We start from the raw sequence: 16,635 nt of genomic DNA on the forward strand, positions 1-16,635 counted from the left end.
CCATCTGTCCCAGAAATCCCATCGGATTTCATGGACACAAGCCCAACATACACCTCGCCCCAAATAAAACACCTTCCGCAGTTCCTTTTCTTCTCTTTATTGCGTCATTATTTTGGCGTGAAACTTTTCGTTTTCGCTGTATGATCCGCTTCCATTCCGTGGAATATTTTTTTTGTTTGTTTGTTTGCTATTTATTTTTTTCACTGATAGTATGTATGTATAATATAGATTGTATGGCGGTTGTCACTGACATTCTGGTTCTGCTCCCAGCGTTGTTTTTTTTTTATTTTCGATTTCGCGTGTGTGTTTCGTTTCCGTTCGTTCTACGTGGTTTGCCTTTTTAAATACGATTGAAACTGAGAGTTGTCCATATATATATTCGAAAAAAATATTAGGGGATTAGGGGTCGACATATGTTTTTGTTTTGTGTTTGTCGGGTTGCTCTATGCGATCGTTGCATAGTGCTATATCTTCTGAAGTTAAAACTGCTGTTTGGTTAATTAACTTTTTGTTACCTTTTGCCGTCCAACAGAGTGGCTAATTGCTGTGTTTATATTTCTATTCCTCTTAGATGAAGATGAAAATATATAGAAAATATATATTCTTTTGCTCTCGTGTTCGTCTGTTCGATCTGTTTTTTTTTGTTTTGTGTTTGCAGTTTTTGCTTTCTCTAACACCAGGTACAATTTGCGTTCCTTTCTTTGTTCTCTGCTGTAGGGGATAAATTTGCTGTGAATTTGGAGGAATTGCATTATCTCTCTTCGTAAGAGTTAAAACTACTGCGTGTCTCCCGTTACGTAATCCGTAGATGTTTGGTTTCTTGCTGCGTTCGGTTAGCTAGTTGATTATAGATTCTAATGCATATATATATTTTTCTCTCTTTCTACTAATACTACATTTCTCCGCGACACCATGCTTACCTATGCTTGTGAGATATACAATAAGATACAACATCAATTTTTAAGCATGTGGGATAGTATATGTTTTTTTCCGTTTTGTTTCTCTGTTTTCGTACGACATATTACAGTGATCTTGTATATCCGATATCTGATAAGTATTACTCCAATTGATCCTCTTGAATGCTGTGTTGCTTGTTGTATTGAGAACATTTGCTTTGACGACAACTACTCGACGACAACTTTGACGATTACTATTTTGTTGTTGTTCTTGTTGTTATTATTTTTTTTGTTTAAAAGTGTATTAGCATTATTCGAACGATTATACTCTTTAATATATATATATATATTTATATATTCAAAAGTGTTTAGATTACCGAAATCATTCCGCTTGATTATCTCCATCTTGTACCAATTTGAAAGGCCTTGCGTTGCTCTCCCATCGTGTGTTTAGAAAATTTCAAGTTCTCTATGTTACGGCTCCTAACAGTGTTGCCAGAATACTGATAAAGAAAAATATTCGAACTAATTTCAATGATTTGAACATGTTACGAACGAAATAAATTTAGGATGACGTGTCGTTAGAAGTATTACCAGACGTGTTTGAGCTGTTATAAACAATTGGATGGTTTGGCGCCGTTTACCGGTTACCGTAACAAGGCGTAGTTTAGTACCACAAACTAAAACGTCCAGACAACAAAAAGCGCACCGACTCTATATTCCGTTTGTATTCTATCGACTATTTTGAAGGTTATGTGATGTGTTCTGTAACCGTTTTAATTTACTTCGAAGCGTGATCCGGACGCATTTCTGACGACGACGAGGTTTTGTTTGTATGAAATTGCGTTTATTCGTATGTATGTGTGTGTGTGTGTGTGTGTGTGTGTGTGTGTGTGTGTGTGTGTGTGTGTGTGTGTGTGTGTGTGTGAGTATGGTATGTTCGGTGAACCCGTGTGACTAAAGTCTGAAGTTGTCTCTTGCGCACGATTACGATCTAATCGCTTCCGTTGCTAAAATTTTGCTATTGTTTTTGTTGCTTTGCTGATTGATTATTTACGTTACTCTTAGTATCGTTTTTTATCGTTTTCGAAAACATTCAGTCTCATCTTTCGCATTCATAAACTACTATTCCTAACGATATATCTCGGTTTATCTTCTCGTCTCCCCCTCTATGGTTATATGTTAGGTTGTTTGCGTATGTGTGGTCGTTTAAGGGACAGTTTAATGTGACTTTGCTCGATTTTCTTGCAATTATAATCGAATGTATGTTTGTATGTGTTTGTGTATCTGTTTTTTTCCGTTTATATGCGTGATGTCCGAACGCGCGTTTAAAGAGAATTATTCATTTAGTCACTTCTATAGTATTTTGCTTGCGATTTCCCATATAAAAGGTATTAGCAACACTAAAACATCGTTATATATTTTTACTTTGCTTGTTTTGCACTGTGTGACCCCTACCGGTGCCAGCAAAATAGATTGTTTACACTCACTTTAAATAGACTTAAACTATTCGCTATATGTATCCCGTATTTTGCCACACCATACCGCATAGATAACAATTTTTTCATATTTTTTTATTGTACTTTCTTTTCTTTCTACACACATTATTTCCCCCGTTTCGGTTCAACTTCGGTTTCGAACCAATGTCTGTGGATAGTATATTTCTCCTTAAAATATACCTTTCGAGCTTACCGGAGCCAGGAATTGGCGTCGGTTTCATCCCTGCCAAAACATTTCGCGTGTTTGTCCTAAAATCACATCGACGCTCGACAGTTTAAAAACAACGAAATCATTCTTGTTTGTTTCATCGGTGGAATAAGTTAATTAGTGTCAGTTACTCGTTATCGATATAAATTCTTCCTTCCTTTTTTTTTGGTTACATTTATTTCAACAGCTTCTCCATTTCTACCCTGCGTACGAAATCTTGCAACTAGGATAAAGAAAACTTGGTATCACCCTGTAATGTTTGATCTTTCATTTAAAAGATATGCGTCCCTAATTTTCGTGTTCTGATCTCGATTTACTTGACTCGTGATTCGACGCATCCTTCTTCCTTCGGGGGGCAATTTTTAATTGCATAAAGGTCGAACGTGAAATTGTTGTTTTGATTAGACAAACTTGTTTTAATAGCGTTCGCTCCATGTAACCTTTCAATGTTTATTTTCTGAACATATATTTTGCGGTAGCGGTTCACTTTTGTTCCAATCCCATGAAATATCTTACTCGCTAATATAGATTTGCTTAAAGCTTCAACAGCTACGATTTTTGTTTGTTTAATGTATGGTGCGAGAAATGCATTCTGTAGAAGGGGGCAATGGTTTTTAACCAAGGCGTGAACTCATTGCGCGTTTCCCGCGGCATAACAATCGAATAATTTCCTTCTCTAAGAACCATATCTTTCGCTAGGAACATATATAGCTAATTTATTTTCACACTTTTTCGCTAGGAACATATATAGCAATTCGTTCACACCCGCTGTGACGTAGCTTGCCACCCCTATCCGCTATTCGTCTACGATAGTACTCAAAAATAACGCGCTAAAACTAATGCTCCTAATACCGAAAGAAGTGTATAAAATAGAAACTAGCAACAGCCTGTCTAACTACGTATTACTCCAACATAATATATAACACGATTTAAACAAAACGAAAAAAAAATGGGTCAAACAAAGTCCCAGCACACGAAGCTCGCCGCTCATCCTCACTGCCACTTGCCACAGTTCACGATCATTACGCTGCTCTGGGGCTTCCCGGCCGAGTCTCCCGCCTGACTGATCTTTTCCACCAAGTCCAAGCCCTCGACCACGAACGCGAAGATTCCGGTGAAACCCCGCATCTCCCGGAGGATGATGCGGAACTGCGAGCCCACCAGGCCCATGTTGTCGTGACGCTTTTGGCTACGCCGCATCCCTACCGATCCCCGGATGGCCAGTATCTTGGTGTCGTCCGGCATGAAGAATCCTTCCTCGAACACCGATCGACCCCCGCGGCCATTGTTCAGCTCGAAGTCACCCGTGATTATGCTCTCGTTTTCCCAACACTGGAAGATGCTGCAGCCCTTGTAGCCAAAGCCGAGATCACCGCTGCAAAGCGCCCCAAAGTTTTTAGCCATCTTCGGGGCGACATCGCTTCGCACCTCGATCAAAATCCGCCCGAACGGTTGACCATTGATTTCAATGTTGAAGAAGTAGATCGGATAGACGTGCAAGGAAGGATTACACATCAGAGTGGTACCGCCCACAGCCGCTTGCACCTGCTTCTGGACCTGCTGCTGAGCGGACGTTGGAACTAGCGAAACAACGCTGGAAGAGGATGAGGACAGCGGATGTCCCGGGGGAGTCAGCGGTTGGTGCTGGGAAGAGCCGGAATGTTGATGCAAGTGCTGCATGGTGCTACCGTTGAGGATCTCGCTGAGATAAGCCGATCCGGAACCAGACGTGCGGGCAGAACTGGTGCCATCCGCGCCGGCTCGACTTCCCGGAGCACCTTGCTGATGCTGCAGTTGGGGCGCAATAATGATTGCCATATCGTTCAGCTGACTCGCATAACTGGCCGCCGTGTGCGATGGCTGCGGCATACCCGGTGGCCCGGCCAATATCCCCGCGTGTATCGGTGAATGTGAAACGGCTCCTGCCGCGGTTTGTGACGGCGAAGATACTGCATAACTAAGGCTAGCGTCGATATGCTGTGATTGTTGCTGTTGATGCTGGTGCTGATGATGCTTGGTGGTTAGAATGTGTCGTGAGTAAAGCTGCGAAATACAATAATTGGCAAGTAACAGTATCGAGTTGTGGTGTCCGTTGATGGTGTTGCTGCTGGCCGTTACGCCCAGCCCACCGATAGCTCCGTTTCCGAACGAGATCGGATCGATTGTGTTTAAGTTAGAGAGAGCCTGTTTGATCAGTTCGAAGTCAAACAATATTCCGTAGTGTTGTATTAAATCGTCAAGCTTACACTGCAGGTACATCTCCTGGTACTTCGACTGTAAGCGCTGCTTTTCGATATTCAAATTGGCGTACAGTTTGTACGCTTCCGCGGGCGATTGCTGTTCGAGCATGCTAAGGAATAGTTTCGCTTTCGTTAAATTACTTCGAATCTCTGCCACTTCGAACGTGGGCAGATGATTTATCAGTTCCGTTTCGACCTGAGTTTTCAGCGCTGTACAAGCTTCTAGGATTTTGAGCAAGAAATCGCGTTGCTTGAACACGAAATGCTGCAGCTCCGACAGGGACTTCTGCATCAGCAGCAAATCCGATGCGATATCCGACCGGATCTGATCGCGCGCTTCGGCTTGCGTCTTCACAGTGTGATTTCGATGCTCCTCGGTGCTCGCACAAGCTCGACACAGGATAATGTTACACTTGAGACACCACAGCGCGTTCGGCATCGCGTGTGTCATACAGTTTTCGCCCTTATTTCTATACTTTCCCGAACCGATTGCGCCACCCGTATTTGCACTATTATTACCTATTCCAATACTACCATTCCCGTTTGCACTTCCATTTGTTGTACTTCCGGCACCGGTTCCACCCCCACCACCGCCCCCCATACCCGTACCAGCAGTACCACTCGGGTTCCCAACTGTGGCCACCGTCGTTGTGCCACTTTTGTCGGGGGGCTTCTTATTGCCCCCACCATTGCCACTCGCGGCACTGTTCGCAACTGTTCCGGTGCCGGAAGCACCACTGCCACTAGCACTACCACTCGAGATCATACTCAAATTTTGCGACAGATACAAGATTGCGTTATGCGTCGGGAGATTCTCCGGTTTCATGTCCGGACCGCTAAGCTCGGTTCGCTTCCAGCAGTGCACACAGTACAGTTCATTCCCCTTCATCAGCACCTGGCTCACGCACTTCAGACAGAAGTAGTGCCGGCAGGAGAACAGCTTCGGTATTGCGTCCGTGTCGTTGAACGGCAGATGGCAGCAGCTGCACAGGATCAGCTCCTCCAGCTCCGATGGTAGTGGTGTGAAGTCCATCGTCTGCGGACAGATAAATAAATGATCATAATTTAGTCTGCATTCGGAAAAAAATTAATCTATATGTAAGAAAATCTCGATTATCGTATTTTTATACTGCTTCGGGTAATTTTAAATTGATAATATTTGAATGAAAATTATTACTTCATGTTATTTTAACCCTAAACATTATCTATAATATAAAATCATAATCTGCCACACGTTCGAGATTTTTCCCCACCTGCATAGAATGTTACTTACTCTTCTACATAGAACCCATATTTGATACGCATAAAAAATGTTTCGGCACAGCTTTTGTTATTATGTGTGCTATGTAAAAAAGTAACAAGTGAATGTGTGCTCAGGAGTGACTGTTCGATATTGTTGCCCCAAGCAACGTCCGAACATCTCAGATTTCAGTGAAAGGTTGTGGGTGTAAAGATATTGGTTACTTGATCAACTTTGCATACTTGAAATCTTCAAAAAAGAGTTTTCCAGGCCAAATTTTTTTTTACAAAAAATTATAACTCAAAAATTATATGTAGTACCGTCATCCGGGGGCTAATTGATAACCGGGGTAAAATTGTTCAACGGAACTCATGTAAACAAACTGAACATTTTGAAGGTACTATTCAATCAAATATAAAATAAGAATAATTAATTTTACAAAAAACACCATGAAAACAACTTTTTTTCCTTGACACGACAATCAATGTTGCTGCTCAGTTTTCTCAGAAACGGCTGATTCAAATTGAACATGACAAGTTTTAATTGAAACCCCATTTTGTTCCAACTTAAAGTTTTATCGAAATCATCCCACTGGTTCCGAGAATATGGCGGGAACAAATTCAAGGGACATAGATTCTAGAACACAAAAAACACAAAACTCGCTATTTGAAGTAACAAAATTAATTATTTTTCAAAACTATGTTATTTGTGATGAATTCGAGCATATATGAACCCATTGGCCTATTTCGGATATATTCCGGATCAGGTTCTCGAGGGAAGTGACCACTTCATGACTAGAACCAAGTCCCATCATCAAAAAAAATTGTCAGGCTAACGCCATATGAGCCTTGATAAAAATGAATATATTTTGGAAAAAAAAAGTCCCATCATGATATATCGAACTTTATTGTTTGTCAATACTAGCTCATTGGTGACCATCACAATGATTTCTGGCCACATTAGAATAACCCGGGTCGTCTCCGGGTGACCTGTTATTTAAACTTTAGATTGAGATATGAGAAAGACACGACTAAATCTTTATACGCATTAAATCAAATTGGAATCCTTAATCCCTAGAATCATCATTTATATTACCGTAGGTAAAGAAACCAGTATATTCCTCTACATTTTTATGCATATTACACTTGAAAATAATGAAAAAAAAGTTTGATCAATTTCACCCCAAAATTATGTTTTGAAATTTTCTGCTAAAAATTTTCCAAACTAACGTTTAAGGGAATGTTTAAACAAAACATTTCATAAAGTTTTGTAACCTTGGCACCTGTACTGGTTTTAAAAATAATTGGGTACAAATTAAACAAACCAATTCGAAAATATTCAAATTTTATTGAAAATCGTGATCAATTAGCCCTCAGTTTACGGTACCTACAAAATTTTGGTCAAATTAAATTGTAGGAAATTGTTTTAATTTTCATAAAAATGTATTAAAAATTTCAAAGAACTACACCGAAAAAATTATGAATTAAAAATTCCATCAAGTCACCCATGGGCAGTTTTATAGGAAAAAGGTTTTTGTAACAACAACTTTTTCATGTTTTATTTGAATAAATTACAACTCAACCTTCTTCTTCTTCTTCTTCTTTTTGGCTTTAAGAGGGTTTAAACTTTTCAGTTCATTCGCCTCTAGACGAACTCAACCTCATTTTGTTCAAAGTGAAAATAGCGAAATAGTGAATTCGACAAAGTTTTAGATCTGATTAAAATATGAACTTTTATCGAAGACGTCAACTTTTTTTCTATTACAGTTTCTGGATTATATGACTTTTTTTTATAGACTCCTGGAAAAAAAAAAGTTTTACTCGTTACATGTTTGTGTGTAAATTCTCGCGTTTAACATTTTCTTGACATGTTTCTGAATATAAAAAAAAGTTTGCAGAATATGTCAATCGCGATAATTGAGACACTGGCCGTTAATAGCGCTCCAAACATTTGTAGTATTAAAACACGAAAAAGTTGTCGCTAGGAACATTCTTTTCCTATATTTGTTTTCTATGATTATTTTTTTTTAAATTTGTTCGTTTTTTATGAAAACATCAATAGTTTCCTGCATTTCATTCGCAACCAACATTTTGTAGGTCTTATAGTTTTTAAGAAATTTTGAGTTTTTCTTTTAACTTTTTTTCGAAAAATCTTAATTCAGAATACACAGAACCTACAAAATGTTGGTTAATGAATGAAATGCAGGAAAGTATTCAAGCTTTCAATCAATAGTATCAAACCAATTGAAAAAAAGAAATTTTATTGAAACAAAATTGTTTTGAAAGTTGTTTCTCAAAAACAAGTTTTTTTAAATTCCTGAACAAAAATAATAATAATAAAATAAGTCACTCATACACCAGATGAAATGCACTGCTAAAGGAAAAAAGTTTTCCTAACAAAAACTTTGTCATGTTTTCTTTGATAAATTACTATTAATGTTCATCTCGTAACATTTTAGTATGTAAATTATCGCAATTGACTTTGCAAACTTTTTTTCTATTTACAAACACGTCATGAACATGTCGAACGCGAGAATTTACACACAGAAATGATACGAAAAAAACATTATTCTTTCAGCAGTTTACAAAAATGCCATATATCCTAGAAGTTATAAAATGTAGAAAGTTGGCGTCTTCGACAAAAGTGTTGGAAATTATGGAAATTAATTAATTTTGAGTTATAATTTTTTGTAAAACTTTGGCCCTTTTCAAAAAGTAGTATAATTCTTTTTTGAAGATCTCAAGTATGCAAAGTTGCTAAAATAACCAATGTGTTTACAGCCACAAAGTTTCACTGCTATCGGAGATGGTGCTGCCAACTCCTAAGACGAGTTGGCATGAATTCGTTAATAGCGCTCCATTACTATGTATGTCATATATCCTCGCATATCCATTCCATCTTCATCAAAGAATGGGCCATCATCATACTCGGATTAGAGAAGATTTTTTTTTTACTTCGGTGTAATGCCATACGCTGAAAAACTTTCACGTATTTGCTCGATGGAACAATCCACGTGTAATGTAACCTCAACGGCGCGTATGGTGTGGCCACTGTCGTCGTACTTGAGGTAACCGGGTATTCAAACGACCTCAATGTGATACACCATGAAATGTTTGATATTTCTGAGTTGTTTCGCACCGATATAACGCTGTGAAATTTTTTCTTCTCATTAGAACACAAGAGCCATGAACGTTTCACATTTGCTTATCGAATGACAATGCGCACCGTCACTTCATTCGTTGTATTTTATCGATCACATTCCATTAATTTTAAAGATCGTTAAAACATGCAATCACACTTACAACACATCAAATACTTTTCATTTTACAACCAAAATGTTAACTAGAAATAATTTATATGGCAGAACAACGTTCGCCAGGTCTGCTAGTACATCATATGTTTATGATTCACACTGTGATGCTCTCGCCTGTGTTCACACAAAAATCAATTCACATGTGAACTCAAACGGTCGAAGCGGCCATCTGTGCGTTGAAGCGAGAGGAGAAACAAAAGAAAACAAATCAAAACACAGCACCTTAATTTTTCAACACTCATCGCAAATTTGGCTTTGGCGTATCTGGATTGATTTGATACTATTTCAGTTCATCACACCTTCCCGGTGAAAATCTCTGCAGCAGCGAACGCGATTCGAAGGCCGACGACGTCACTAAGAGAGGCCAGATTTTCGCACACCGTATAGACATCACCATCACCCAAAAAAATATCTGTGTGCGTGTAGTTTTTGCACCAAACAACAAGTGGTGGAAAACTTGTGAAAAGCCACAGAAGTACCATCGACTCTGTTTCGTTCGATAGGAGGTCGGATATCACACGCTCGGGAAGATGAGCCATTGGGGGACGTTCGGGGATGCTCTCCCCGTTATCTCCCACATCACATTAATAAGGAGCACAAACAGGCTCGACGTGGTAGCTCTCTTCTTTGGAGAGATAGATGGCACGGGGGGAGCCACACTTCGTAAAATTAATTAATTTTATTTGCTCTTTGCCAGTGTGTGGCTGAATGATTTGTAAACGTCGACTACTGGGGCGGGTAGAGGGAAAAACAACCAGATTATAAGAGCAATTAGGTGAAACATGAAATCTGGCGCCTGGTTAACCCCGAATACGATTCCCGCTTGAGTTTCATCACAAAACTCAGTGCGTAGCATTCACCCAATGGAAACGCCGGATATAATGTGGGAAAATTACTTCTTTCTACAGGCATTGTTTCAGGAAGCAGAGCAAATTCAATTAGGAATGCTCCTTTTTCGTAGCTAGCATAAACAATTCAGTGGAACTGAATCAGCCAGCAGCCAGCGCTCGTAAAATGTGGTGTTTTTCCGCTCTCTCATATGATGGCACCGATAGGAGCAGCAGCAGCACTCTACCTCATCGCCAAGATTTGTGTTTGTGCTGCTGTTCGGCTTGTTACGCATTTACGGGTGAAGGTCAAAGCGAACGTCGAAATCGAAATTGAAATCTCGTTTCCATGAACTCACGGCGCTACGATATGCTTTTAATGTCCCATATATACTAGTACGATGGGTAATCATGGGGGGGGAACCACATGCCTTCTCGTTGGTAGCATTGGTGCCTGATACCGTCGGTAATCGCACAAAACAATGTCACCACATCTGCTTGCTTCTAAATTAAACGACCACCACTTATGCTAGCTTCCCCGTTCAAACACTACAGAACACCAAACACAGCGTTTAAATTACGGCCCTCTCGCACTGCTGACGCACATAATCTGTTGATCATCCACTTTTGGCTGCTAGGAGGAAAATTCACCATCCTCTCCGTACACTGATTACAACGTTCCACTATACTTCCTCCAGAAGTCAACGGGAAGCGCCACCAAAAACAGACGACGGTGTGTGTGTGCGCGCATTTCACGGTAGTAAAAGCTAACTTACACGGAAGCTGTGGGGGGAGGGAGATGGCGTGCCCTCCTTTATGCAACAATTCCTTTGTTTTCCATTCGGCGTTCAATTGCACTGGGGCAGACGCGCAACCATACCGCACAAAACACGACTAACATTTAAAAATAAAATTTGGATAAACATATATCCATGCTCTGCTTCCCTTGCTTCGTCCCGAACAGCTACACTGGCGCGCGCTCTCCGTTGCGCCATTAAATTTGGTAAATTTAGAGATGTTTGGATTTTCTCCAAACTCGTCGTCGAATTTTCACTGCTGTTGCTGCTGGTTTTCTCGAAAGCCGTGGGGAAAGTCCTGACTGGCCAAAAAAAAGAAAACTCGAACTGGAAATGTCAAACTCTTAACCAATCTTATGCCACTGCGTCGTCCGTGTATTTTCACGATCCAAATCAGCAAAGGAGGAGGGCTGCTAGCTTCTTCGTGCTGAGAGACATCGCGTTTTGCTCGAGGTCATTCATGTGAGTGAACTATGCGTGTGAGCGGCGCTGAGCACCGTGTAATCGTGGCGCTGGATACCACCGTCGTGTGCTCGTGAATTGACCGTGACCTTGTGGTCTGTACCGCGCACACAACTCTCCTCTCTCTCTCGCTCGCAACGGCGATTGTAGCAGGTGCGCGAGCTACCGAGAGCTGTGTTCAAATCCGGCTCTCACGCAAACACCTGCTGGTGGTGGCGTGTGTTCCGTGCGAAAAGCAAAACACTGTGAGCAGAGAGAGCCGATGTTGCGTATACAAAAACAAAACACATCCAGGAAGAGAGTGAAAGTGAGAATTGTTTAATAGCGCGTTATCCTTCCGACCATCGTGTGCTCTCGTACGTGTTTTTCCGAGCCGAACCAATTTACGCGTGCAAAACATCTGGGAGCGCTGATACTAGATATTATAATTTTTTTGTTTGTGATTAATTTGTCTATGGTATCTCTGACGTATGTTTGTAGAGTAAAAACGGCCGTGATTAATGACAAGCCACAGCGTAGTTGATTGTTTACATTTTGCTGCATCAAAGAAAGTTTGTAATGTAGAAAAATGAAGCAATAAGAAAATATCAAGGACATATTCTTATTTCGGAAAAAAAAACTTTGGCTATCTGCGCAGTTCTGAATGATAAACAAAAATATCTGAAAACACAAAAAGCGGCATTTCCTAGCGAGATGGATCTTTGAAAATATATTTGGTGGTTTGGGATCTCTTTCGGAGATTTTTGAATATGCTTCCGGAAGTAACTAGAACTAGAAGAAGTAGATGGAACAATTCCACGTCGAATTAGCCGGAAACAGCCTATTCTAACCCGATTTTTTCCGATTTGTTCAAGCTTTGCACATACACCCATACCTCACTATACGGCTGCTCTTTATACGGCATTTCGCTATAACGGCCCTCTTCAATTAAGGCAAGTTTTCGATTTGCACTGTGATCACGCGTATTCTAGAGCTTGCCACTCAGAATGCATTCAAGGCGTGTTATTTGGCATAGAAATCTCAACTAAGTACAAATAAAAATGACGCAAGTAATACTACGTTGAGACGGCGAAGTTCCTCTAGGAACGTTAGTGCCATTGAAGAAGAAGAAGAAGTTTTCGATTTACGGCCTAAAATGTTTCGCTATTGCGGCAAAAAAAAATTGTTTCGATGGCGATATATCTACATGCAAATTCTTTTATATCTTCTCTTGATTACGGGCTTTATTCAGTGTGTGGTTCAGACTTGTCTGTGAGTATTTTATCTGAAAAAAATGGAAACAATTAGATACATTTTTGGTATGTAGGTGCATATGTATGTATGCACAAATTAAAAATTTTTAATATGTATTTTTGTAATAAATTTATTTTATAATTTCATTATTTTTCAGACCAAATGCCGCCGAAACGATTATCGGCTTCGGAGACTGATAAAAAAAACGTTGCTGATAATCAGTCACACTGGGAACTAAATTAGAACTAAACATTGAGCTTAAATTTTGCATGGTGTAGTTTTTCGTAGGAATCAGCATTTTTAAAAATGTCCTGTTTGGAAATCGGAGATTGCAATTTCCATTGGCACTCTGATATACATACACATATTTTATATAACATGAATTTGTTTCATTTTTGTTTATAGATCATTGTTGGTTTTTTGAGTCAGTTATTATTATATGTAAAATATGTCCACTTGTTATGTATGTATTTTTGATTTTAACCGAAAATATTTTTTCAAATTCAATTCGAATGATAAACCATGTTAAATATTTAACAAATTTGGGACCGATCCGATTGAATTTGTATGATTTTTTATTATAATTATTGATTCCTTATACGGCTTTTCGCTGTGCGGCCAAATTTTATGGAACCTATCTAAGCCGTAAAGCGAGGTATGGATGTACTGTGGCGAATGTCCAAAATCAAAATGTTCATAATATGGAGCAATTTCACACCTAATTAATCGAATTTCGACCCGAGTTTTGAACCTTGTGTAGATGGCTGTCCCCAAAATTACTGTTTTCATTATCATATAACCAATTTCTGCTACGGAGATTTTTTTATGAACACGTATTCACTATCATTAATTGTAAAAAAAAAATTCTAGAAATCAAGCTGTTTCATTAAAATATATATGGAGTCCGACAAATTGCTTGTGAACTCAATGACCTTACAAAGAAAAATACGCAATAATAAATTTAATATTATAAACTTCTATGTCTCGGAACGCTGTATGTTATATAGATTTTCTTTGCACCTGTTCAACAAAGTTTGACGAAGAGTAGTGTCGATTCGGACTCACCTTAATGTGAAGATAGAAAGTTTCTTGAAAAATTTACATCTATTTTAGACAATGAGTATAGAATCTTTATCTGACATGATATTCATATACCATATTATCTAAATATTTCACAAATTCATATCCTGAATCAGAATCCTAATTTTGGGAAATATTATATTTGATCTTGTTTTAGGCCTGGTATCTGAATTATGAATCTCCCTAGGTATCTGGATATTGATTCTCCCATCTCCAATATCGTCTGATAGGTTGCCCATTTAATAATTTGGAATTATTAAAGTGTTGTATGTTTTTATTCTTTTTTGCAAGAACATTATATCCAAGATGGGTACACAGGAAAATAATAATTCTCACAGAAATGCGTAAATCTACGCTACTTCAATTCTATGTATGGTAACGCTTGCTTGATGGAAGACATGCGACCCTGGAATTCATTGCAAAATGATTTGAAAGGAGAGGAACACTTATTTCATGAACCAACGATTCACTATTCTGTATGTAAATCATTGTAGCATTTAAAAGGACAAAAATATCAAGTTACTTAAAGGAATTGAATCAAGGATACATTCAACATTCCCATCGAATTTGTTCAGCACCATTGTGTGGAACCCAACAACAATTCAACAGAAGCCCAATTTCTGTCGTCCCTCTTGGCCACCAGAAAACATACGAGCGTCGTTCCATATTAGACGGTCACGATGATTGTAGTTTCAGTCTCTCTGTTACACGCCCACAATCAACCAATCCCGTGGTACGCATTTCCGCTTTCCTTCCCAACCAACTGGAAAGAGAAAACCACATAAAAGAAATTACCATTCACGTCGCCTCTTTCCTAGCGCGGTTACTTTATATGTCGCTACCGTCGTCGCCGTCGTGTAATTCTCCTACATCCAGCACGCGATGTGTGGCGTTACGCAGGGCTAATGTGGTTCAACGGCCCCCAGGACGAAAGCAAGGTGACGTATGTGTGTTCGCGGCGTTTCTATCGCGAGGAGTCCTTGCACGAGCCCACTCCGAACTGTTCACACCGCACCGTTTTCTTCACCTAACCCACAAATTTTTATTTTGCGTCGACCAGTAGCAGCCGTACGAACCGGATTTTTATGATGTTCCTTTCTCTGGTTTTTTTCGTGTAACTTTACATAATATCACAGTTCTAAACACACTATTCCGCTAGTTTCCTTCTCGGGCTGTCGGCGCTTCAAATATGAATTAATTCGATTTAGCATGTTTTGTTTCTTCGGAACGCATTTCTTCTTTCGACTCGTTCAGCTACACAATGTAAAAGCAATCGATGCGATTAAACTACCTGTGTTTTATAATGAGACTATGACGTTCTCGTGGATAAAAAGTACCGAATGCGGGTCGCAATTCCCCATCGGAGACCACCAATTATTGTTCCGCTTCTCGATCGATTTTCGATTATAGTGGTGCAGACGGTAAATCCTGTTGTTCACTTGCCTAATCCAGCTGGCGCTGGGTGTGTGTACTAATGTACTAATATTTATATACTTGTATGTACGTTTGACCACGAAATAACCCCGTTGTGATAGTAGACAAAACTTTACTGATAAGGGTCGGTGATGTCAACGGAGCGCGACGCAATCACCTCTACGTATTGTTAGCACTAAACATCTTTGAAAACGTGCAGATATTCGCACCAGTGTTACATCGACGACGGTTCGATGCTTTTGGATCGCCTGAGATACGATTGATGCTGATTGTAAACATTTGATAGCGTTTCGTTATTTTTGTTTTGCTACAACGTGACGTAAACGTCAACGAACCCCTCTTCGGAGAGTTCCAAATGGTTCGAGTAGTATTGCGAGTAATGTATTTCTAATTGCGTATTTCAGCACTCTCACGGTGTTGTATCTATATTTTTTCGGCCACGACGTTTTCCTCTATCGATTATCGATTACTTTTTGCTGCTTCGTCCCATTTTTTTATGTTTTTGCTCTTTCCGCGCGTGTCAGTGTGCTTCCGAAATCTACGCATCTACCAAGAAAAAAAATGCTTCAGGCGTCTAGAACAACATCCAAGACTTTGAGGATGGATAATCCTGGATATAAACAGCAGCCAGCCTGGTTGCTCACCTCTTTACGAGCTGTGTCACTGCTCACACGACCTTTTCTCCAAATTTATACATCTACTCTCGGGCCGTAGTTCGCTTGACGGCCATTTTAACTCGATATTTTCCTGCTCCGGCTTTAGCCACCGCAGTGGAACTGCTTCGAAGATTATCTCTCCTCTATGTGCAGGCAATATTTTCGCGTCTGATTGCATCTACTTATCGCGCTAATATGCCCGCCGCTGAAGTACGCCATAGTCTCACGATTTAGGCCGTCATCGCCGCCGATACGTCGAAGCTTGCATGCAATTCCGATTGCTTCCCGCACGGCAAACCCCACAAATCTTCACACTTCCGATCAAACCACTTGCAGCCGCACACAGTATTTTCGGTTCGCTGCTATATTACGTTGTTTGATTTGTGATGATGATATAATAATAACAAAAAAAGTGAGATTTTCGCCTCGATTTTTCCGCAGTTACTTCCGCACGGCTCACGCGATTCTCTGTATCTGTTGGCGATTCTCTCGGTTGCGACCGCCCGATGCTTCGACTGTGCTCTGTACAACCTCACCAACACCCATGGCCCGTCCTAGCGTGGAAGCAGCAGAGGGCATCAGATTCACTCTCGTCTACTCGAGCGCCCGAGCGCGTATGTGTGCTTCTCTGCCTCGCGGAACGACCCGGATCCCAACCCTTACCACCCATAATAGGTGCTCCTCGTCCAGCTGGAGAGATCTGCTAGTCATCAGCTGAGATCGTTTCGTTCATCTCTCGCCTTCACCTTG

General features: G+C 40.1%; 2 protein-coding genes across 4 annotated transcripts in view; one reads left to right on the forward strand and one right to left on the reverse strand.

The window, feature by feature from the left end:
- The window catches only part of LOC129775296 (nuclear protein localization protein 4 homolog), a 48,070-nt gene that overhangs the window by 12,466 nt on the left and 18,969 nt on the right, over positions 1-16,635 (forward strand). The window lies entirely within an intron of this gene.
- LOC129775295 (uncharacterized) lies at positions 1,759-16,491 on the reverse strand. Of its 3 annotated transcripts, XM_055779860.1 has the most exons (3): positions 15,874-16,489; positions 14,591-15,775; positions 1,759-5,879 (listed from the first exon to the last, which is right to left on the reverse strand). In XM_055779860.1, the coding sequence occupies exons 2-3, from the start codon at positions 14,591-14,593 to the stop codon at positions 3,597-3,599; spliced, it is 2,286 nt and encodes a 761-aa protein (XP_055635835.1). In that variant the 5' UTR covers positions 14,594-15,775; positions 15,874-16,489; the 3' UTR covers positions 1,759-3,596. The 3 variants fall into 3 exon arrangements, with proteins under 3 accessions (XP_055635835.1, XP_055635837.1, XP_055635836.1); XM_055779862.1 differs by lacking the exon at positions 14,591-15,775 and having other exon boundaries at positions 15,874-16,491; XM_055779861.1 differs by lacking the exons at positions 14,591-15,775; positions 15,874-16,489 and adding an exon at positions 11,000-12,086.

Source organism: Toxorhynchites rutilus, chromosome 3, assembly GCF_029784135.1.
Source record: "Toxorhynchites rutilus septentrionalis strain SRP chromosome 3, ASM2978413v1, whole genome shotgun sequence".
Taxonomy (NCBI): domain Eukaryota; kingdom Metazoa; phylum Arthropoda; class Insecta; order Diptera; family Culicidae; genus Toxorhynchites; species Toxorhynchites rutilus.